The sequence below is a fragment of the Lissotriton vulgaris genome, chromosome 4_1, assembly GCF_964263255.1.
Source record: "Lissotriton vulgaris chromosome 4_1, aLisVul1.2, whole genome shotgun sequence".
Lineage (NCBI taxonomy): Eukaryota > Metazoa > Chordata > Amphibia > Caudata > Salamandridae > Lissotriton > Lissotriton vulgaris.
In genome coordinates, this window is record NC_141691.1 from 64,245,189 (window position 1) to 64,268,604 (window position 23,416).

The 23,416-nt window shown below is 46.0% G+C and overlaps 1 protein-coding gene across 1 annotated transcript; it reads left to right on the plus strand.

The window, feature by feature from the left end:
- Positions 1–21,718: 21,718 nt before the first annotated feature.
- On the plus strand, positions 21,719–22,834 carry LOC147718372 (P2Y purinoceptor 4-like). The gene has a single exon (XM_086966704.1). It carries the CDS (start codon positions 21,719–21,721, stop codon positions 22,832–22,834), a length of 1,116 nt encoding a protein of 371 aa, XP_086822830.1.
- Positions 22,835–23,416: the final 582 nt, after the last annotated feature.

The following is a 23,416-nucleotide window of genomic DNA, read 5'->3' on the forward strand; positions in this document are numbered from 1 at the left end:
TTGTTCACCCTAAGTTGGCAGGGTATGCTCAGACGTGAGTCCCTTGCTCACTTTGCCACTGGATTCAAGCAGCCTGGCTGATGAGGGAAGTATCCAGAAACCACTGGTTCAGGGAAGACATGGCTTGGCAGTTTGGGCTGCACTGTTCCCATGAGGGACAGGGTCAAGACTGATTTGCATATATCTGGGTATGAACGGAGGTGGCGAGGTGAGCTAAAGAACGATGATGGATTCAACACAGATCTGTGACTTGGGGTGAGTGTCTGAAAAGGTTCAGCGCTCCGTCGATCATCTCCTTGTGTTTGCGGGGTTTCTATAAAAGTCATGACTGTTTTGCTCTTTCTTATGTACACTATATGTTATGGTCTCTTTTCTTCATGGTGCACAAAGGGCAGATACAAGCAACACTTTGTGAGTGGACATCATTGGTTTAGGCTTTGAAGGTTTCTCTCATTTTGCACCAAACCCAATATTTTTTGCCCTTGATCACACGTTGGATTTCCCAATGGTTGGGATTATAAGAAAGGCTTTTTTTAACATGAATGGGGGGCAAAAACTATTCATGGCAGAGCCCACCCCTGGGAAGCCCCTTCCCTGGTTTCTGGGGATTTCTGGTGGAGAATACATGATTCTCCTGACCTGGGAGAGGTGTGTGGGAGGGACTGGGGAAGAATATGTATGTGGATGTGTAGCATTGTAGTTGCACTTATATAGCACTTACTATCCACAGTAGACCTTATTATTATTATTATTGTACAGCTTATATAGCGCTCGACTTACCCTGGAGCATCTCAGCGCTTGCCTTGGGAACCTGTCCTGGCTTTTTTCCCTGTGAGATAACCCGTACTGGGCATCCCCAAGGTAAAAGCCAGGCATCCCGCCGCGGGGGGGGGGGCCGTTGTGGAGATTAAGCAAGCTAATGCCCAGAGTTGCAGAGTGTGAACCCATGATTCGAGTGGGCACCGAAGCGAGAATTATCGAGTCCGTGGACATTTGGGCTCAAGACCCTGCCGCGTCGGGAATTGAACCCTGGTCCCGGGTCTGACCTCTGCTTCTGGGTCTGCCTCCTCTAACCAGTGAGCTACACTTCTCCACCTCTTCTCCACTTATGGAAGTGCTTGGTTGGAAGAATGCTGAAGAGCAGAGTGGCCAACATGGGAAGCATTTTGGGGAAAGGCGACAAGCTTAGATAGTTTACCTTCGGAGTTTTTTTCAATTTTCCTAGCCGAACTTCAACATATAATGGTGACTCTATTTGGTTATATTTTCAGAGGGGGAACTCCTCCTAAATCTTGGTCCAGTGCAAAAATTATAATATTTCCGGAAAAAAATAAACCTCCTGATAAATTAGGCTCATATAGACCAATTACCTTGATTAATGCGGATTCCAAAATATACTCCAAACTACTAGCAAATCGCCTGGCACCAATTATTCATTTAGTTATAGCCAATTACCAACACAGCTTTGTCCCATGAAGATCTACCACTGATCACGTCCATAGAGTTATTACACTTTTTGATCGGTCACGAATTACAGGAGACCCTATGGTCCTCCTACTTTTAGATGCGGAAAAGGCATTTGATAGGGTCTCCTGGAAATTCCTTTGGGCAGCTTTGAAAAGAGTTGGAATCCCTCCAAGCTTTAATATGGCAATACAACAATTATATGTCAACCCGACCGCTATGGTTTCTGTCAATGGCAATCTTACCAAACCGTTCAAGATATCGAGAGGGACGAGACAAGGCTGCCCCTGCTCGCCACTGCTATTTGCCCTCTATTTAGATCCCTTTTTACAAAGATTGGAAATGAATTTGGTAATAGAGCCTATTCTATCACGCGATCTCTCCACCAAAATTTTAGCCTATGCTGATGACATAGCAATCGCCACTAAGAACCCAGCACCTACTATGCTTGCTATCGTTGATGAAGCCACCAAATTTAGAGCTGTTTCTGGATACGCCCTTAATCAAGGTAAAACCCAAATTGTGATTAATGATAATTTGGCTTTTGCCGACCCCAGAGTTACTCCAAACGCAACATATTTGGGGATCTCTATCACTGCCAAACTAGAAGATCTGGTAGATATCAATGTAAAACCTGTTTTAAGGACAATGCAAAAGGATCTCCACCGACTAGATAACCTGCACCTTTCCCTGATTGGTACAGTAAACGCCATTAAAATGGCGTTTTTTCCTTAATTGCTGTATTTATTTAGAGCAATATGCCTAGAATTTTCGAACTCCTGTTTAAAATCAATGGAACACACCTTCTCAAAATTTATTTGGTCATATTCCCAACCAAGACGTGCATTAAAATGCCTTACTTTACCAAAGGAACAGGGGGGCTTAGGCTTACCAAATTTGCGGTTCTATTATTGGGCAGCAACCCTGATTAACAGTCAAGAACTTCTTCAAATTGAATTAGCGAATGTAGCATCACGGGGTGTGCAACCATCTATTTATAACCTATTGTTAGGTGAAAACAATTCTGGATATCTATGGCGCCACCTACATGACAGCTATCACAAAAAAGTACAATTTAAGCCGCTTCTACATTCTTTTAAAATTTTGCAAAAAATAAGAAAACAAATGGATATTGGGTGAGTTTCATACTATACACTTTTTAAAGATAATCTAGATCTGCCTGCTATTTTCAGGGATAGCTATATGAAGAAATGGGAAGCAGCCGGAATTACACATTTCGGCAATCTCTGCTCTTCTACGGGGCTTCACACATTTGAGGAACTAAGAATGAAATACCAAATTAACAACAGAGACTTCTTCAAATACCTACACATACGGGACTTCATAACTAAAAGAAATCTTTGTGAAATCATCAGTACAAAATGTGAGATATTTGAGACACTGTCGTCCAGTAAAGTTAACACCATTAGTGAAATATATATCCTATTAAGTAACTCGGCACCTGATGATATAGGAAAGATAGCCTCGAAGTGGGAAAACAAAATTGGTATACCTCCAGCTGAAATTGAAAGTATAATGGCAATGTGACAAACTTATTTGCTATCAACTAAACTACAAAAGCAATTTTACAAAACCCTTTTTATGTTATATTATACTCCCGACAAAATTGCAAAATGGGGCTCGGGTAAAGGAACTTACTGTCCCCGTTGCCACTTTCCGAATGCAGACTGTATACATATTTTTGCTACCTGCGACGGCCTATCCCAACTGAAACGCGATATTGAGAGGTTTATATCAGCGGTTGTGAATAATCACGTTACCTTGACTATTGAAATGATGCTTCTAGGAACGACTGACCCAAACTGGAATCGACAAGGGGCGGAATTTATATTTGTGTCAATGGCTGTTTTTAGGATGTGTATTGCATCGGCCTGGTTAGATGAACTGGCACCCTCATTTCAGCAATGGCTCGCCAGATTACTAGCCGCATTTAAGCTGAAAATTGCAATCTATAAAGGGAAAGGAAGAAGGAAACGCACTGCTGGTCTGAAAATCTGGGCTCCGCTACAAGAATGGTGTGATAATCAAGGCAAAAATATTAATAATAATAGGCAACTCCTTCAAACCTAACCTAGATCTATTGGTGTCACTCTTAGTAAAGTCTATATATGGGGTTTAACTATTAAATCATGTAATAACTGGTAACTGCTCTTGTATCTGTATTTGAACTGGCAATGGCCTCTGTATTCTTATTTGAAGATTTTTATGCTGTGCTATTTCTATACATGTGGCTAGTTTGATGTAGCTTGCTTTATTATTTTCCAAAGCCAGTTCTGTGATTGATTTCAGGGCACAGCACACAGTTATTTTACGGGGCCAAACGATGCATAATGTGGTATTCATATTGTATATTTTTCTTTCTTTATCTTCTCTTTTCCTTTAGAAGTCTGCCAGACTAAGGGGTGGGGGGAGGGGTAGGGGGTTACGATGAACTTTCTCAGTGTAAATTTATGTAGTCTATGATTTTATACAAAAATCAATAAAAATCGTTTTTTTAAAAAACGAAGCATTTTGGGGTCATGTGTGAGTAACCAGCCTAAGGCCGCTGCCTTATGGCTTGTAAAAACATGAAGATGAGCGGGGGATAGAACATGAGGAGTTTACATGCATTTCTTTCTGGTGTGGCACAGAGGAGCAGCTCACTGCATGCTCCGGCTACATGCAGACACTGGGCAATGCTCGCATGACCCTCTGGACTGATGGGTGATGGACCCATAGGTATGCACTGTATAGAGGCCGCCATGTTCTAAGCATCCATGATAAACACTCTTGTGAGCCTCTCAGGGGGGGTGGAGGAGTGGCCCACAGGACTGTACTGGTCGGCGTCAGTTCAGGTGAAAGGGCTCCAGGGCCCCCCTAGAAGAGGTGATTAATTTGAGCCGGTGGGTTCTGGTGCTCGGCACCAGAACTTAATTGTGCTCGCGGGGTGGGGGTGGCAGGAAGCAGCAGGTGGTTCTAGGGGAGATGGAGGTGTGGGGTGGAAGCAGCAGGTGGTTCTAGGGGAGATCTCGGTGGGGTGGAAGCAGCAGGTGGTTCTAGGGGTGCTCACCTGTTGGACCCGGAATCCCCAGGTCCCTCATTGCAGCTGTCCCTGATTCTGGGAAAATGGGGGAAGATAGCTACCAGCTGTGGGGGAAGGGGGGGAGGGTGATGATGTCAGGGGTGCTGGGCGTCTGACGGGGAGGGCCTCTTGTGTTGTAGGGACAGAAGCCGCCCTGGGGTGACCAGACGCCCTGATTTGCCAGGAGCGGGCTTGCTTTTTCACCAGAAGTCCCGACAGATTTAGGGAGGATCTACTGATGCTGGTTTTAATTAATACATTACAATTGATTTTTTTTCTTAGCACCTCTTCTGTGATCCTAAGTCGATGAGCGCTGTCAGACTTCGCCACTCTGTTGATGTAAAATTGTAGTCCTTCTTCTATTTTTTGCGAAATGTCCCGTTTTTTTTTTTTGTGTTTCTCAGGACCTGGGGCCCAATGTAGGTGGCCCTTTACCGGCCGGTAACGCACACTTTGAACCTATGGCGAGCAAAGACCATGAGAGATTCATATTTCGCCAGGCTAAGCAGGAAGCAGAGGAGTCGCTGGACGCTTTCCACAGGAGGTTAAAAGAGTTGGCCAGCATGTGCGGATTCCGTGATGAGCAGGAAGAAATTCGAGAACATGTAATCCAAGGGTGTTACTCATCTAAACTCAGAGTCACCATCCTACAGGAAGACGGCAAGCCACTAGCAGACATCCTCAAACTTGGGCGCTCCAAGGAAATGTCGCAGGCCAGAGCCTCCCACATGGAAGCAGCCCTCCACCGACCCGCCAAAACGGAGCAAGTGTGTGAGCGCAGATTTCGGACATCTCCCTGATGGGCGCTATGCCCTAGTGATCATCGACGACTTCACAAAATATCCAGAAGTGGAGATCGTGGGGAGTCAGACAGTGACGGAAGTTATCACCAAGTTCGAGAAAACCATCGTCACGCACGGAATATTTGAGGTAGTCAAGATGGACAACGGCCCACCATTCCAGGGGCAAGAGTTCGCGGACTACCTAAAAAGCTGGAGAATCCTTCACAGGAAAGTGACTCCACGCTGGCTCCAGGCCAATGGGGAAGTGGAGAGATTTATGCGCACGCTCAACAAAACGATACGCATTGCACACGCTGAGGGATCACCAGTGGAAAGGGCCATCTACAGTTTTTTAAGAGAATACCGGCTAACGCCTCATCTCACAACCGAGGTAGCCCCCGAGCCGGCAGCCATGGGCCGAGTCGTAAAAGACACTATCCCGAACCATCCAAACTGGATTACAGCCCAAATCGATGCTGAGGGGACCCTAGCTAACCGGACATGGTCCAATTACCAAGCCAGCACCCGGAGATGAGCCAAGGAATCCGACATCCAAGTAAGAGACAGTGTGTACATCAGAGACCGATATCCCGGAAGCAAATTCCGGCTCCCGTTTGAACACAGACCGTGGACCGTTCTTCGCCGAACTGGTACCATGGTGACTGCCCAGAAGGGAGCCAAAGTGGTCACTCGCAACGTCTCCTTCTTCAAAAAGGTCCATGCTGGAACACCAGATCGGCCGGAACCTGACCATCCAAGGACCAGGCCAAGCCAACAAGCAGACGAAGGCGGTTTAGAGCCGCAAGGACCGTACCTCACTGAAGATGAGAGCCGGGTGGACTCAGACACTCCGCTGCTGCCGGCAACCCCAGGAGAGAGCTTGCCAAGCTCCCCGTTAAGGTCCCCGGAAAGCAGAACCCCGACAAGAATGACACCGCCGGTGCCGTTATCAAGGGGAGAGCAGTCCATATATAGTTTGCGCCAGAACCCGGCACCATCCTCCAGGCTGGCCGACTTCATGGTGTGATCATCCAGGGACTGAAATCTAGTGACTGGTAACAGATCCTCGTTATTTCCATTATGTCCGATTTGTTTGTTGTTGTTCAATAAAGGTTGGAAGGAATGTAGTGTCCTCAGGCGCAGGGTAGCGTTGCAGTCTACCCGCACCTCTGAGGTTACGTTAGCGCGGGCGTGTGTCGTCACGCGCCCGCTATATAAAAATAAAGGGGCGTGGCCAGGGAGTCAGTCAGGAGCCACGAGTGAAAGCAATTACCGACGCCCGTGTCTTATTGGTGTCCCGACGCCGCGATTGATCGCGCTAGTGCCATTAACACCATCACACTGCCCGCGGCCCAGTGGGGGCCTGAGCGGCCTCTCCGAGGCAGAGGGGCCTCTGTGACCACCCTTTACCAAGGGGGTGGAGGTGTCACTCCCGGCCTCCGGCTGGTGCACCCATTGAAGCATGCAGATTTGGGGGGGGGGGGGCTGAGCTGAGCAGAAGTGTCCTCACTTATATTTAGGTCTGGTTCACAACTGTGAACTCCTCTGTGTACAAAGAGTACAAGAAATATTTGCATTTTAAAAAAAAATCTCAGCGAAGTTGAGAAATCGCGCCTCTTTTAGAAACTTCATAATACTTAAAACACAAAAGCAGTATTTTGCAAAAAAAAAGCACAATCCGCACCGTTTGCCACATTTTTTAGGGTGCCCGGGCCTATATTTTTTTTTATCCCAATTCAACCCTGCCAATCACCCCCTCCGCCCTGATCTTCTTGTTTCAGAAGCGCTGCCAATATCCAGGCGGCCGGCTCCCCTCCCCCCCTAAAACTGGGAAACTCCAGAGAGGATACTGGGCCGTGACGTCACTTCAGCCACGGCCTGGCTCGTCTGCGCTGAACCAATCGCCCCTCTGCCCTCAGGGGTTCGTGTCTCAGGGGTGCTGCCCTGCTCGGGGTATTGATTCCAGTGTCCAGGCGGCCTGACCCATCACCCCCCACCTTCACCTTAGAAACTCCAGGGGAGATGGGACACGGGTGTTGTCTCTCGACTGAGGGACACAGGTTGACTTGTGCTGTTGTGCACCGCCTCTCACGCACAGCACGGACCCCGCCATCCCTAGCACCCTGCCGCTCTCTTCCAGGCGCTGCCCTGAGCTCAGCTGTCTTCGTAGCGCGTCACCAGGCCGTGGGGAGGACCGGGGCACACCAGAGGGACCCCTGGAAAGGTGTGTGTGCCGGACCGTGTGAAGAGGAGTGCTTCGGGACCCCCACGGAGCCGGAGTGGGGTGTGAGGACCTCGAAGGGCCCCAGAGCTGTGTGGAGTTCTTGGGCTGTGAGCCACGCCCCCGCCCCCCAGGAGGTGAGTGCACAGCCCTTCACTGCCCCCCCCCCCCCCCCCTCCCGTGTGGCAATAACATTCCTAAGGGTACCATACACTGACCGGGCTCTCGCCTGGAGTATTAACTCGGTGTGGTACTCCTTTCACCCAACGCAGACCTATCAGCTGGTATGAAGAAACCCAGGGCTCTGCCATTCCCAACTCACAGCAATTAGATGTAAGTCTGCCAATGTGGCTTTGGCTAACGTAAGATATATGCCCCGCATGAGATGGCGTAGAAGAATTTCAGGCTGAGAAGAGCCGGAGACCCAGGAACACTGGGTTACATTCCCTGCTTGAAGTCCGGTGCAGGAGGGGGGATATTCAAAACCTCCAGATTACAAATAGAAAAGCCCCCCTTTCCTTTAGAAATGATTTGGGAGACGTCCAATAAAATGTACATGAGCAGCATAACTGTATCCGATCCAGTCACAGGCTGACCATATGGTGACCTTTCACCTCCACCCAAAGACCCTCTCCACCCCTCCCGAGGGTGGCAGAGGCCATACCGCCACCACGCTAGTGCACTTTACGAATGCTCTTCCGGATCTTTGGTTATTCTGTCCTGAATTTATCACGCAACAAAAAGTGGTTCTAGCGCCTATTTCAAAGCAAAATATTCAGAGTTCGATTATCAAAGCACTCCAGATTCTTTTAGTTGGGCGTTTTTTTAAAAACATTTGTAAATGATATTTTATAATAATATTGTATGACCTGTTTAGCTGCCGAGTGAGTCCCTCATACTGATGATGGTGCTTTTCGCGCCCCTCCTGAAAATGCAAAAAAAGTTTTGAAATATGATGTAAAACGGTGCGTTCTGCACAATTTCTTTAAACCTGGGTTACTCATCTATGGATGCGGTTCACAGCATTTCTAGTGGGTGTGGGACATCCCTTTAGATCGAAGCCCACGAGGCAGCTCGGCTGTCGGGTTTTAAATGTTGTTCTGATCTTGTGACATTTGCTGTGTGTTGAAAGACAGAGGTCAAATGTCAGGCTCTGTCTTCTAGGGAGTTCGGTGTCAACTTTTATCCCTCTGACGTCACAGGGAGAGAATGTATCGGACAATCCTGCTGAACAGCCATCTGGGAGGTGACGGTGACGGATGGTATTTTTGGAGCACACCACAAAAAAAAGGAACTCCTGTTCTGATATTTCAGAATATATAAAAAATTAAGAAATTACAAAATCCGCACATTTTCTTTGTAATTCTTAAGTGGGGTGGAAACAAGTATTTGAATCTGATCAGAATACATCAGTACATTATGTGATAACATTGCCTCAGATTACCGTTGAGGGAGGGGTGCTTCTTGCTACCCCCAGGGCCGGTGGCGCAGCAGTCTCGCAGGGCTGGTTGCTATTCCCGGTCTGCCCTGAATGAGACAGCACCGGATATTCCAGTCTGGGGCCGTGGGCAGCAGAGCGATCCCTCATGGGGATTCCCCCGACTCACTGAAGGACAGGCCCCGCATAAGGAAGCGCCTACATGAAAACAAAGCGCCTCGGCTCCTAGGGAGTATAGACTCCTGAGGCTGATGCACAAAGGCACACAGCTGTATACAGAGGCGCAACCAGTGCCACATTTCGGCGGGGGTGGGGTGGGGGGACAATTCTTCCAGGGATAGTCCGAGTAGCTGCAGGGGCTCTAAGAAGGGGTGAAAAAACATCACCGCCTCGTTAGCAAGCAAATGGTCATTAAAGACCTGTGAAGCACTTGTGTGCAGCTGCAAGAAGACGGACGCCAGCCCAAAAACTGTCTGTGTGTGTGCCCGGGAAGCTGTCTCACCCGGACACACACAAAGACAGTTTTTCTTTTTGGGGGGGATTGAAGCCTTTTGAGCCCAATGGGCGTTGCGAGCCTGGCAGTACATAGAAGAGGCTCCTGTAGATTGATTTAAAGCCCTCTTGCCTGTAGCATGGTTTTAAGCACTCTCGCCTGTAGAGTGGTTCTAAGGGCTCTCACCTGTAGCGTGGTTGAAGCACTCTCACCTATAGCTTGGTTGTAAGCACTCTCACCTGTAGCATGGTTTTAAGCACTCTCAGCTGTAGCATGGTTGCAAGTGTTCTCACCTGTAGCGTGGTTGTAAGCACTCTCACCTGTAGCGTGGTTGAAGCACTCTCACCTGTAGCGTGGTTTTAAGCACTTTTGCCTGTAGCATAGTTTTAAGCCCTCTCACCTGTAGCGTGGTTGAAGCACTCTCACCTGTAGCATGGTTTTAAGCACTCTCACCTGTAGCGTGGTTTTAAGCACTCTCGCCTGTAGCATGGTTTTAAGCACTCTCGCCTGTAGCGTGGTTTTAAGCACTCTCACCTGTAGCGTGGTTTTAAGCACTCTCGCCTGTAGCGTGGTTTTAAGCACTCACCTGTAGCGTGGTTGTTAGCACTCTCACCTGTAGCTGGTTTTAAGCACTCTCACCTGTAGCATGGTTGTAAGCACTCTCACCTGTAGCGTGGTTGTAAGCACTCTCACCTGTAGTGTGGTTTCAGCACTCTAGCCTGTAGCGTGGTTCTAAGCGCTCTCACCTGTAGCAAGATTCTAAGAACTCTCATCTGTTGCATGGTTGTAAGAACTCTCACCTGTAGAATGGCTTTAAGCGCTCTCGCCTGTAGCTTGGTTGTAAGCACTCTCACCTTTAGTGTGGTTTTAAGCACTCTCGCCTGTAGCGTAGTTTTAAGCACTCTCGCCTGTAGCGTGGTTTTAAGCACTCTCGCCTGTAGGGTGGTTTTAAGCACTCTCACCTGTAGCATGGTTGTAAGCGCTCCCACCTGGAGCGTGGTTTTAAGCACTCTAGCATGGTTCTAAGCGCTCTCACCTGTAGCATGGCTCTAAGCACTCTCACCTGTAGTGTGGTTTTAAGCACTCTCACCTGTAGCGTGGTTTTAAGCACTCTCACCTGTAGCGTGGTTTTAAGCACTCTCACCTGTAGCGTGGTTTTAAGCACTCTCACCTGTAGCGTGGTTGTAAGCACTCTCATCTGTTGCATGGTTGTAAGCACTCTCACCTGTAGAATGGTTTTAAGTGCTCTCGCCTGTAGCTTGGTTGTAAGGACTCTCACCTTTAGTGTGGTTTTTAAGCACTCTGGCCTGTAGGGTGGTTTTAAGCACTCTCGCCTGTAGGGTGGTTTTAAGCCCTCTCACCTGTAGGGTGGTTTTAAGCACTCTCACCTGTAGCATGGTTGTAAGCGCTCCCACTTGGAGTGTGGTTTTAAGCACTCTAGCGTGGTTCTAAGCACTCTCACCTGTAGCATGGTCGTAAGCACTCTCGCCAGTAGCGTGGTTTTATGCGCTCTCATCTGTAGCGTGGTTTTAAGCGTTCTCGCCAGTAGCATGGTTTTAAGCGTTCTCGCCAGTAGCATGGTTCTAAGCGCTCTCACCTGTAGCATGGTTTTAAGTGCTCTTGCCAGTAGCGTGGTTCTAAGCGCTCTCGCCTGTAGCGTGGTTCTAAGCACTCTTATCTGTAGCATGGTTTTAGGTACTCTCACCTGTAGCGTGTTTTAAGCACTCTCGCCTGTAGCGTGGTTTTAAGTACACTCCCCTGTAGCATGGTTTTTAGTACTCTCATGACTAAGCTGTGCCTGAAGTTCACAATCACGAGGCCACATGTGCAGACACTGACAGGAAACAACTAAAAACTCATCATTTCTGGGTGTGAAAGAACACATCTGTCATTGAAAAGTTCCTGTTCTGTATTCAGCGTTTTGCTCTCTCTATATCTCGCCCTTTTCAGCTGATTGTAAGGCGCCTTGACACCTTATGATGCAAAGGCGCTACGGAACCGTTAAATAAAATTAATGAATATGATATACTTTCAATGTAATGTAGAATGCGACAGCCCCCACAAAGTGTGTTTAGTTTCATCTCTAAATTTTACCACACAAATGTAATAATAATTTTGGACAACATCATTAATCCATATAAAACAAGCATTTGCAATGCAGTAGGTCTCGCAGTTACCCGAGTTTGAACTATTGCCTTTGTAAATGACAATGTCTTCTATTTATGTTTTAAAAACCAAAATAAAAGGCATTGCCATTTACAATGCCAATAGCTCAAACTCGTGTCACTGCGAGACCTATTGCATTGCAAATGCTTGTTTATGTCAGCATCCATCTGAACAATAGAATAAAACCGGAGACTTTCACCCCTGCCCACCCCCGTTTGTTTGTCGTTGTTCCTAAATAAGCAAAAACCCTTGTATTTCGTCGCTATCATAGTGTCCCAGATATGATCTTGCTGCATACGGGGGACATTCAGTTTCTCTCTAAAAGACACATGAACAATCAAAATCCTCCTTCGAATCTGTGAAAAGGGAAATTCTTAGGAAATTGAGAACAGGGACTGCAAGCATGACAGGAAACACATACGGAAATACGCACATCAATACCCTTTGTTATCATTAAACACATCGCGGTGTCTTTAGGAATCTGTTCCACTTATGTGCTTCTGAAAGGGTAGTTCATGTTTCATGTTTTCCTATTGCATGCGTGTATTCTAATTCTCTTTTGCATGTATGTGTTCTAGCTGCGCTTTACCTGTGTGTACACTGTATTTGCTGCTGTTCGGTGACACAATGTGCTCAGATTACAGAGTGTCTTTTTGCTAGAGAAGCAATCGCTTCATTAGTCACGCCCATCATTCAAATTAGCATCTTTTACAGTTAACTGCCCTTCAACCAAGTAACACACTGACAGTGAGACGCGTTAAATGCAATTAAAAACAAGCACGGCCGCTCGTGCTGCAATTTAAAAAAAGTGCTCACCGATTAGTTGAAGAAACAGGATAACCCGCAAGTAAAAGATCCATACCTGATGAGCAGTCTGAAAAAGGAGACAGGGCGGTAACAAGGAGGGACTAAGAAGCCTCATTATCAATCGGAAGCCAGCGTTTACCATGGATGATGACGCCAGCCAATGACAAATATGGGCGGGGCTTCCACACCACTTCTTAAAAATACCTTAATAAAGCACGCCTCGCAAAGCGAGCAACGCATGCACTGCAACGCTAGGCGAGACCTAAAAAGCAGTGCAATATTGGGAGATATTGAACCACACCCAATCTATATTCAGAATATAGTGCTGCTTGGACGTTTGAGGGGGCATTTCACTTTGTGTATCTGTTCCCTGCCTTGCTTGCTGTGCCGCTGGTCTTCCTCACTTTTTTTTATCGCTGCTGCAGCCTGTCACCGCGCGGCCGCAGGGGGAATACTATTCCCAGCCTTCCTTGCGGCGGCAGCCGCTAATGCCACATCCGCGCCCGGAGGCGCTTTTAATCGGAGCGCAGCCCCCAAGTCGCAGGATCGCGCGCGGGTTGTGCCGGGCTAAGCCCGGGCAAAGGGCGGGCCGTCTGTGGCCGTCAGGGGCCAGAAGAGGCCGGGCTGGGCCACCTCCCTAACATTTGCAAGGACAATTGCGAAGTGCAGACAATTGCACAAAGGTACTGTTATCTTGAACTATCATTAAGTAGACATCTCTGCATTTAATTCTTCCTTCTTGTATTGGGAGGGAGTATTGGGTATACAAGGATCAGCCCCCCTGCCATTGTGAATAAAAAAAATGAGTCATACGGGCAAAAATCCTAAGCCGGCTACTTCTCGCCCCATGACTAGGCACCAGGCTGCGACAACACAACCCCTTCTCACCCTAACGGCTATTGACAAGATGCTCCAGAAAACCATTGGTGTAGTGGCAACTGCAATAGAAAATACAGAGAGAAGATTATCAATTACTCCTGCTGTCCCTCCGCTACAGCAATTGGGGGGCTACTCAGCAGTTACAATAAATCACCCTGATTCTAGTTCGTTTCTTACATCATCTTTTGCTGAGCTGCCTTGTGCCCAGGCTCCCATAGATGTTAATGTGAGCTACCACGCTCCCAGTTCCCCCCCTTGCTCTGTAACAAATGTAGCTACCAAATCGTGTCCTAGAAGTAAGAAAACGAAGTTGTCCAAAAAAAAAATAATAACTAAAAGGACCATGTCCAAACATGATTCTCTACCAGCCATTGCTGGCCCTCCCTTCTCTTGTGTGGGTGCACCGGTCTGGGTTACCCACCTTGTTGCCGACTTCCAGGCTCTCATTGAGCAGACCATTGGCACACATACTAAACCCCTGGTATGATGGATTAGTGTCCACCCTTAATAATATGGGGTTAGGGAAAACACAGTCTAGCAGCCCACTGGGGAGGCTGATCCCATTCTAAAGCCCACTCCCCACGGTAGGATTACTCTGCCCAATAATAGTGTTCCTGGGAACTCGGGCATACGACCAGTTTCGAGTACTGCAGAACCCATTTCTGACCCTGCTAGCCTCCCACCTAGCAATACTATTCCTGCTGAAATTCCCCAGGCTACTAGGAATCTTACTCCTATGTTTTGTAAAACACAGCTTACGTCTAGGGATGGAAAAACGGGAACTGAAAATAATAGAATGGTGAGGGGGGGGTCCCTGATTCGGTGAGAAGTCACTCTGACCAACCAAACTCAACAAGTGGAAATGTACTACTTAGAGGTTCCTCACTGGAGTTGCCGACCATCGATCTCCCCCCGGAATCTCTACCTTATGTTGTGGTGCTAGCGGGGGTTTCTCCCCTAACTCAGGGAAAAAGCGAAGATTACACAGATTTAAAAAACAAATGCATACATTGGCTTAATGCCAACAGGCCTTCACCCCCTAATGTTTCAGCTGAAATAATTTCTGTTAAAAGAATAGAATGGATTGGGAGCGGACCTAAAACTATTGCAGGAAACTGTGTAAGTAATACATTTTAGGCATAATAGCGCCGTAGAACATATCTGCAGTATATCCTCCATCTGCTCCAATAACCAAATCCTTCCCCTCCATCTGTCATATTTCTATCCTACTCCTAGGTTAAGAACTGGCCTAACTAAAAGCGTCCATTACGGTGAGGGCCAAAGCAGCCATCCATTTAGAATGCAGCAGGGGACGGCAACCTGGGAGGACTCGCACGCCTATATCCCTCCACTTCCATTGTTTCCTCAAAGAAACAGGTTCAGTGTGTTAGAACAGGTGGATTGACGCCCTGGGAAGAGAACTCCTCATCAAACACTGCCAGTAAACCAGACACATTTGAAATAGCATTGGAGGGAATTGATATAACTACTACCCTCGAAAGTAGTACCCCAATTTATGATTGGGGAGGGTAGGAGAGAAAAGGGGGAAATGGTGCATCAGTTGGGAGCTAGTACCCCCATTGAGGCCGAATCTAGCGTGGAGAAAATGGAAGGAAAAATCCAATGAAGGGAAGGAGGGCAGCTGTAGTGGGGGGGGGGACTGTAAGTGGGGCACTTGATCAATTCATTACCAGGGTAACATCGGTAATCAAACATGAAATAGCCCTGACAGAGCGTCGCCTGTCCCTTGAACCAATGTATGCAAGGCGATCTTCCTTAGGACCCATTATGTTGGCTGTTTCCCCAAACCAAGTAGAAGGGCAAACCACTAGTAATAGACAGACTAGCGAGGGAGACAGCATTGAAAATGTGGAGGAAAGTGTATTGGATAGACCCGTGTTAAGCGGGGGGTCCCCCTATGTTTCGCCAAGTGTCCTAGACAGGGAAGACACTACTACCACTCCAGCACTACACCCCCCAACAAGGTCCTGTGTGAAAAACAGTACAAAATCCCAAATGCCTAAACAAATTCCAGGACTAAAAAACACCACTGTTAAGAGAAAGCGGGAAGGGGAAGCCCAGAAGGGGAGAAGCTCAAAGATGATAAAAACCTCCAAACTGCCCAATATTATTACAGAAGAGGCCGTGACTACTGGACCTAGTGCAACACCCACACAACCATTGGTACTTACCCTTCCGCTAATATCCTCTATCAATAAGGTGGTGGATCTAACCCTCCCCGTGCCGCAACCACCTGTAGGCTTTATGCCCCAAGTGGAACATTTGATGAAGTCACTCATTTTACCACTCCTAGAAAGAATGAAGGTAATCAATGAAAGGTTGGAGAGATTTGAGCAGACCACGCCAGAGAATTGTGATAAGAAACAGGTTGAGTGTATACCCAGGGTTACCACAGGCGAAGCCAACATGTCGAAGGCATCTGTAGCTGTAGTTACCTCACCGCCTTCCCTGATTGGAGCTAATAGAACCCCGGTGGCACTCACAAGAACCAATCGCGTGACAATATCTACTGATACTGGGAGAAGTGATCTAGTGAGAAGCAGTAGGGTGGGGAGGGAGGAGAGTCAGACTGACGTGAATAGTTCTTCAAGGCAGGCTAAGGATAGGGGCAGCTAAGGAAACCTCCAATATCCCAAGGAAAAAAACCTACTGTAAACTGTATTAACCTACCCCCGGAGTCCTGTCCGTACGTTGTTGTACTTGGGGGGGTGCCTGAACTGAAGGATGGTAAAACAGAAACTTATTTAGAGTTGAAAAATAAGGTCACCTATTGGCTATATAAGAATAGACCCCTCCAAAATAATGTAGATGGGAAAATTCTGCATGTACGTGGAGTAAGCTGGGTTGGGCAAAGAGCCAAGGACATAGAGGGGTATTGTGTTGTTAACTTCCGGGATAGGTGGGTAGGTGGCAGCATCTGTGATTGTTCCTATCCAAGTGAGGGAAGTGGCATTCGTACTTATGATCTAAGCTACTTCTACCGCCCAAGCCCTATGTCATTTTCTAACCGTAACCCCTTCGGAACTCAATGTGGAGGGACAGCGGATAGACTCAAAAATAGTTTCCCAATACCTACATTCAATCGTTTTGAGGAACTATGTGGTCTCGAAGGGGTAGATGGACTGACAGACCAAGGACGGAATAAATTAGCAGTCCTTGAGAGGAAATTAGTGGGTGCTGCTTATAAAATGAGCATTGAAGAATACCCCATGAAGCAACCAAGGATAATTCCTAATATGTCGGACCATAGCTCACGACCAAATAGTATGGGAGAGGGCTCAGAACAGGGCATAATTGTTACTAAAGAGGCCATGACCATCGAAATAACTAATGAAATACCTTGTGGAAGTAGACACATTGATATAATAACACAAGTAGGCTTATGTGACCCCCATTTGGTACCTACGATACAGGGCGACATGATTGAAGGTGCTCTTTTAACCAGGAGTGCCCAAAATGCTAATATTGAGATGCAATTAGCGGAAGGTAACAATAAATGCCCGAATAGTATTGTACCCGACACAGCTATTGAAACTAGTATCATACTAAGGTCATGGAACAAAGCAGGCATGAAAAAAAACTTGAGTGACCCCACATGGCAGGAATACGTTGATAGTAGTGATATCATAATATTCCAAGAAACCTGGGCTGTTGAAAACTATTTTAAAGTTGGCTAAAGATCATTTAGTGTACCGGCAATTGCTGCAAATAAAGGTAGACCTTCGGGAGGCTTGGCAATCTGGGCCAAAATTACACTGGGAACCGACTTCAAGCAAATTGATTGCAACAGCCTAGATATCCTAGGAGTAAGGTTCATGGGTCCCAACAAAAGAGAAATTTGTATTCTAAATGTTTATAGCAGGCCTTCAGCGGCAAATAAAGAGGCAAAAGTGATCGAGCAGCTAAATAATATTATCTCTGCACTCGAGAGAATTTTAATAATTATTGGGGGGATTTCAACCGCAAATTCGAGCCAATAATAGGCCTGGAAAATATTGAACAAGAAGATAATGTTAATAATATTCCTGGAATTGAGACCAGCTCTGCAGTGCCATGCTCAGTGGCTGCAGCGCAGTTAGTGAGACTGACTGCAGCACATGGTTTACGTGCTTGCAACGGGCGTTTGCCATCGGATAGCCAGAGCCAGCCAACCTTTCATCGGGGCATCTGTCTTAGCCATTTAGACTATCTAATGGTCTAAATCCCACTCTGGTCGATGGTAAAAGACCTTGCAGTGGAGAACCGCATTGAGAGTGACCATCGCCCACTTAGCCTGACCCTTAGCCCGATAATATTTTACCTACTATCCAAGGGAAAAGAACCCCTTCAACAAACTGACATCGATCCACTGATCTCAAATAACCGTAGAGCCCTAAAGTGTCCGGTAGTATTGGGGAACGATAGTACTGTTAAGAAAATCTATAACTTGTATGTAGACTTAGTCTCCCCGTATATAAATTACCCAGCACAGGATATCCCCATCATGTCGATCCACGGAAATATGTCTCGGGCTCTTGGAGAAATATTAACTAAATCTATCAAGCCACAAAAAAATGGCCAGCGAAGTCTAGCCAAGGGAGACATATGGTACGATAAGGGCTGTCGCAATGCTAAAAAGGAACTTATAGCGGCTGCAAAAAGTAATAATGTGCTACTACTAAGGGAGAAAAGGAGATGTTATAAGGGGACAATTGTTAAGGCTAAGAAACATTGGGATGAAAAAATTTGGTCTGATCTGTTGGAAGCCTGCAAGGTAAATGACCAGACATTGTTCTGGGGTTTGATTGCAACGGGCTCTAGAGGCGGAACCCCTAGTAGGGATACGTTTTTGGACGCCAATGTGCGGGTTACGCACTTTTCTGAACTATACGCCCCTACCAATGTTGAGCCTATTCATGCCAATGACGACACAGGTTTTAATCTGAGTGTGACACCCTTGTTCTTTAGTATGGCAGAAACAATTGCTGCCATCAAAGCAATAAAACCTGGGAAGGCCCCTGGTCCGGATAGGATACCCGGGGATCTATGGAAGCATGAAAATATGATATCGGCTCCATACATAAATCATCTTTGTAATAAGATTGCTAAGGACGCCCCTATTCCTGATACATGGCGGGTGCTGAGATAGTAACTGTTTTTAAAATGGGGGACCGTATGAATCTGACCCATTACAGACCTATTAGTTTAATTGATGTCCTACAGAAGGTATATGCGAGACAAGTTTTAGGTAAGCCGAGTGCTTGGATTGGGGAAAGTAGTACCCTAACCAAGTACCAGGCGGGTTTTAGAGAAAAAATTAGCACAATTGATCAGGTGTTTAGATTTTTATGTATCATCTGGAAATATATCAAAATAAAGCGGGCACACTTATATGTGGCTTTTGTTGACCTTAGGGCAGCTTTTGACCTTGTCCCTAGAACTGCTTTATGGCTATTAATGAAGGACCAGGGTGTGCCCGGGGAAATGCTGGAACAGATTGTTAGGCTGCATGCGGACAAGTACGCCAGGGTGAGATGGAGACCAAATGGAGAACTGTCTAATCGTATAAATATAAAGAGAGGTGTTAGGCAAGGATGTGTGCTAGCACTTACATTGTTCTCCTTGTACGTTAATGACATACCTGAAACCCTCTTGGGCTGCGAGCAAGACTCTCCCAAGCTGTGTGGCGACCATGTGCCCGCTCTGCTATCCGCAGATGATACTATTTTAATAGCACAGACCCCAAAAAGACTACAAAATTTGCTAGATACCTTTCAGGTCTACTGTGATACTAAAGGTTTGGAGATTAACTTGTCTAAGACTAAGTATATGGCGATTAATCCCCATAAAGGTTTTAGAAAAACACTGACTGTTAATAATGAAATGATAGAATATGTTCAAAATTTTAAATATTTGGGTATCACTTTAGACACTAAAATGGTTTGGAAAACTCAAATAGATAAAAGCAAAACGACCCTCACCCAGAACCTAGTTCCAATAGTGAGACGCCACATGAGTAGTTATACTAGAGCTGTCTCCCCAGCATTAGAGTTATATAAATGCAAAGCCCAATCAGCCTCACTTTATGGTGCTGAACTATGGGGCTATGCTGTTAAATGTGCCTTTACTACAATAGAGAATGTCTTCTTTAGGAAAATATTAGCAATTCCGAGGTGTACACCCTTACTTCCACTTATAATGGACTTGGATATCCATCACACTTATGACCATGCTGCCTTAAGTCCTTTGCTGTATTGGATCCGTACATGGTCAACAGATGAACTAGTAGATTATCGAGAAGCCTTAAAAGAAATTATTAAAATAAAAATGGAATAAGGCTGGCATGGCTGAACCACATTGAGGATTGGTTCCCAAAGCTGGGGCTAAGTCATTATTGGGCAGACCCGGAGAGTCTCACCTTGAGTGGTAAAAAGTTGCTAAAAAAAGTTATTGGGAATTTGTCCTAAATTCGAAATTGCACAATCCGGAACTGGGGACTTTAACTCTCAGATACCTTGGTATGAAGACAGTAAGCAGATTCGAGACCTTTATGGACGAGATTCTACTGACTTTAGCTAAAACATTGTATTTAAAATTTTGTTATGGCATACTACAAATTAAAACAAACACTGCGAAATGGGTGTGCAATGATGATAATGACGAAAATGATGATTTGGTTAAATGCGAATTGTGTAATACTGGAGCCAAAGAAGACGAAGCGCATGTATTCTTCTTTTGCTCTGCTTACACACAGCTCAGGAAAAAGTGGATAAAACCTATTTGCCGCCTTCAGGGCTTTAGACGGTTCAGTGAGGCAGAAAGAATTTTCAGAACGAAAACAACTTAATCCATTGTTTTCAGTGTAAGCAGATATCTCTTTTCTGTGGAGATAGTAAGAAGGAGAAGGGGTCTCAAGCTTTAAATGATAAAGGGCTAGATCTCTAGCTGATTTAATAAAACAGCTGGAGATGGGATGGGATTCTTTAGCTTGTGTCAGTACTGCCCAAAACGTTTAAATAGCCATTTTCGTTTTTCCTTTCTTGGAAAAAGTAACAATACCACTGATATTAAACTATGTCTAAACGGAATATCAATTGTAGTGCACTAGTTGCACATTTTATTCAAAGATGGTATACGATTTTTATAATGGACACTGCACTTATTGTTTTAAAATCGCAAATGCCCCTGATTGACTTCCAATTAACAACAATGAATTGTGGATAACATGGGTACGGAATGTGAATTAGATTCAAGCGGTTTTATGTTTTTTTAAATTGTATGTACATCTTTTATGGTTTCTGTTTTAACCGAAATATAGATATTTTGACTTTGACTTGACTTGATTTGTATTAAAACTTATTCTAAAAATGTTTGCAACAGCTTTTTTGATGTATTTTGTTTTACAATAGAGGTTCTATTTATATTCTTCTTGCCTGCAAACATGCTCTCTGTTTCATTCTGAAATACCTAAGCACCAAGGATTGAAGTGTTTTGTGGGAAAGGTGACTGTGTGACAATGCATTTTGAAGAATATTACAACATTGGAATGTTGGGAGCTCCATTGAAAACAATGGAGTGCTCTGGGCTTCTAATGGCTAGTAGAGGCCAGGAGCACCAAAATTTCAATGTCTTACTTTGTTCACAGGGGAATCAGGGGGAATGTTCGAAAAGTCTTGAAGCCCTTCATAGCGGGCTCTACCTTCTATTAAAGGCCCGCTCCCTTGTTAAAGGCTCTTGCCTTCGGCTCAGACCTTTAAACTCTGGAGAGAGCCTTTTAATGGGTGTTAGATCCCGCTGGGCCTTAACGTATCCACTGCTGTACATGATAAGGATATTGCAAGTCACCTAGGAGTTCCATAACCTTATAAAGGAACTCTACTTTCGGCCACGTTCCTTTATATAGTCCTAGAACTCGAAGGTGACTTAAAAAATTCTATACTGTAGAGTGGAGTATATTTTTTCCCATATATAAAGGAAATTACATTCTCTGGAAGATTTTGATACGTTTCGTCAGCGTGGCCATTACCAGATGTGGTCAATTTACAAAGAATGCTTTTTTAAAATAAAATTCTACTTCTATTGAGAAGTTCTAGAGCTCTCTCTTACCAGCACAGCTTCCCAATTTTTAGCACAGCTAGAGCAGGGTTGACCAGCAGCTTTCTGTACTTAACCTGTCTTGTGAACTCCAGAAGTTGTTTGGCTTCCAAAACTGTCCATCTGGAATCTTTCCCAGTTAATTTCTAGAACAAAGCCTAACAAAAGAATAAAATACTAGATTTTTAACGTCTAGATTGTTGATGGCTAGATGTTTGTGTCTTTAGTTTATTCAAAGGGATGAATCGGTCCTTTTTTTAATGGCTATGCTTTCTTTCATTTGTCTCTAGGAATGCTAGACGGGAAAGCAATGGAGAGAGCAATATCTTCGTCAGCACCACCACTTCTCACCGACTGGAACACCACAGAAAACTACGATGCGTGTGTCTTCAATGAGGAGTTCAAGTTCATCTTGCTGCCGCTGGCCTATGCTATCGTCTGCATCCTCGGACTCGTGCTCAACGCTGGTGCCATCTGGATGTTCGTGTTCAAGATGAGGCCGTGGAACGCCACCACCATCTACATGTTCAACCTGGCCGTATCGGACATACTTTATGTCCTGTCCCTCCCCACCCTGGTGTACTACTATGCCGCCCGTAACAACTGGCCCTTCGGAGAGGCGATGTGCAAAATTGTCCGCTTCCTTTTCTACACTAACTTGTACAGCAGCATCCTCTTCCTCACCTGTATCAGCGTCCACCGCTATATTGGCATCTGCTACCCCATCAAGTCCCTCCAGCTAATCAAAGCAAAGCATGCCAAGATCATCTGCTGTGGGGTCTGGCTGGTGGTCATCGCTTGCCTCATCCCTAACCTCATCTTTGTCACCATCAGCTCCAGTGGCAACCATACCCTTTGCCACGACACCACCAAGCCATCGGAGTTTGACCACTTTGTTCACTACAGCTCAGCCATCATGACCCTTCTCTTTGCAATCCCCTTCCTTGTAATTGTGGTCTGCTACTGCTTGATGGCCAAGGAGCTGCGGAAGCCCAACATCGCGGGGGTCCAACGAGACCTGCCAGCCTGCAAGAAGCGCTCCATCAAGATGATCATCATAGTCACCACCGTCTTTGTGGTCTGCTTCCTGCCCTTCCACATCACTAGGACATTGTACTACACGGCCAGGCTCCTAGAAGCCAACTGCAACGTCCTGAACATTGTCAACCTCACCTACAAGATCACTCGCCCACTGGCCAGCGCCAACAGCTGCATTGACCCCATCTTGTACTTCCTTTCTGGTGATAATTATCGGACCAAACTTGTGCGAGCAGTTACTGAAACACCAAAAGCCAAGTGGAAAAAGGCAGCTAACGCCTTCTCTGTTGTTTCCCGGCTGACGACTAGCAGTCAGGCCAATCTGGCCAATGCAGATGTTAACAGCATAACCACTGTGGGCAGTGGCTAAGAGTAATGCAACAGCTGTTCAAGACTTAATAACCCATAGAGTGGGCGGGACCCTCACTTGGGGGAGAGGCTATACATTCTGCGTCTGGATATTTTGTGTCTCACTCTAAAATTCTCTGGAGAACCCACTGTAGACAGATCTGAGTTGCAGAAAGCCCACCGTTGGTTCCTGCATAAAGACGGTGCATGCCAGAAGTTTGAGCACTATGAGGCCATGCCTCGACTTTCAAGATTGTAAGGCAAAAAGACTTACTGTGAAGGGTCTTGATGAACTTTGAGGACAGAAGGGTCTGTCCATTTGCACTAATCTTACTCCTGATGACCCTGAACTTCAGGCCCCTCTGGCCTGTGTGTAGTTTATCCCCTGTCTTAAAGCAGGAGAAGTCTTGATTATGAAATTCCGTCCATCCCTCACCATAACCCTTCTGATGATGGGATTACCCCCTCTAGCACCTTTTCATGCATCCCACCCACAAAACGTAGGATAAAGAGCCAGGTCACGGAGGGTTCCTGGGTTCAGAAGACCAGACGTCAGTCTTCGGACACGCTACTCAATGGACCTCTTTAGCAAGGCGTCCTTGAG

Bases quoted from the DNA above. Each gene is read 5' to 3' on its own strand.
- LOC147718372 (XM_086966704.1), top strand. From the start codon at position 21,719: ATGCTAGACGGGAAAGCAATGGAGAGAGCAATATCTTCGTCAGCACCA.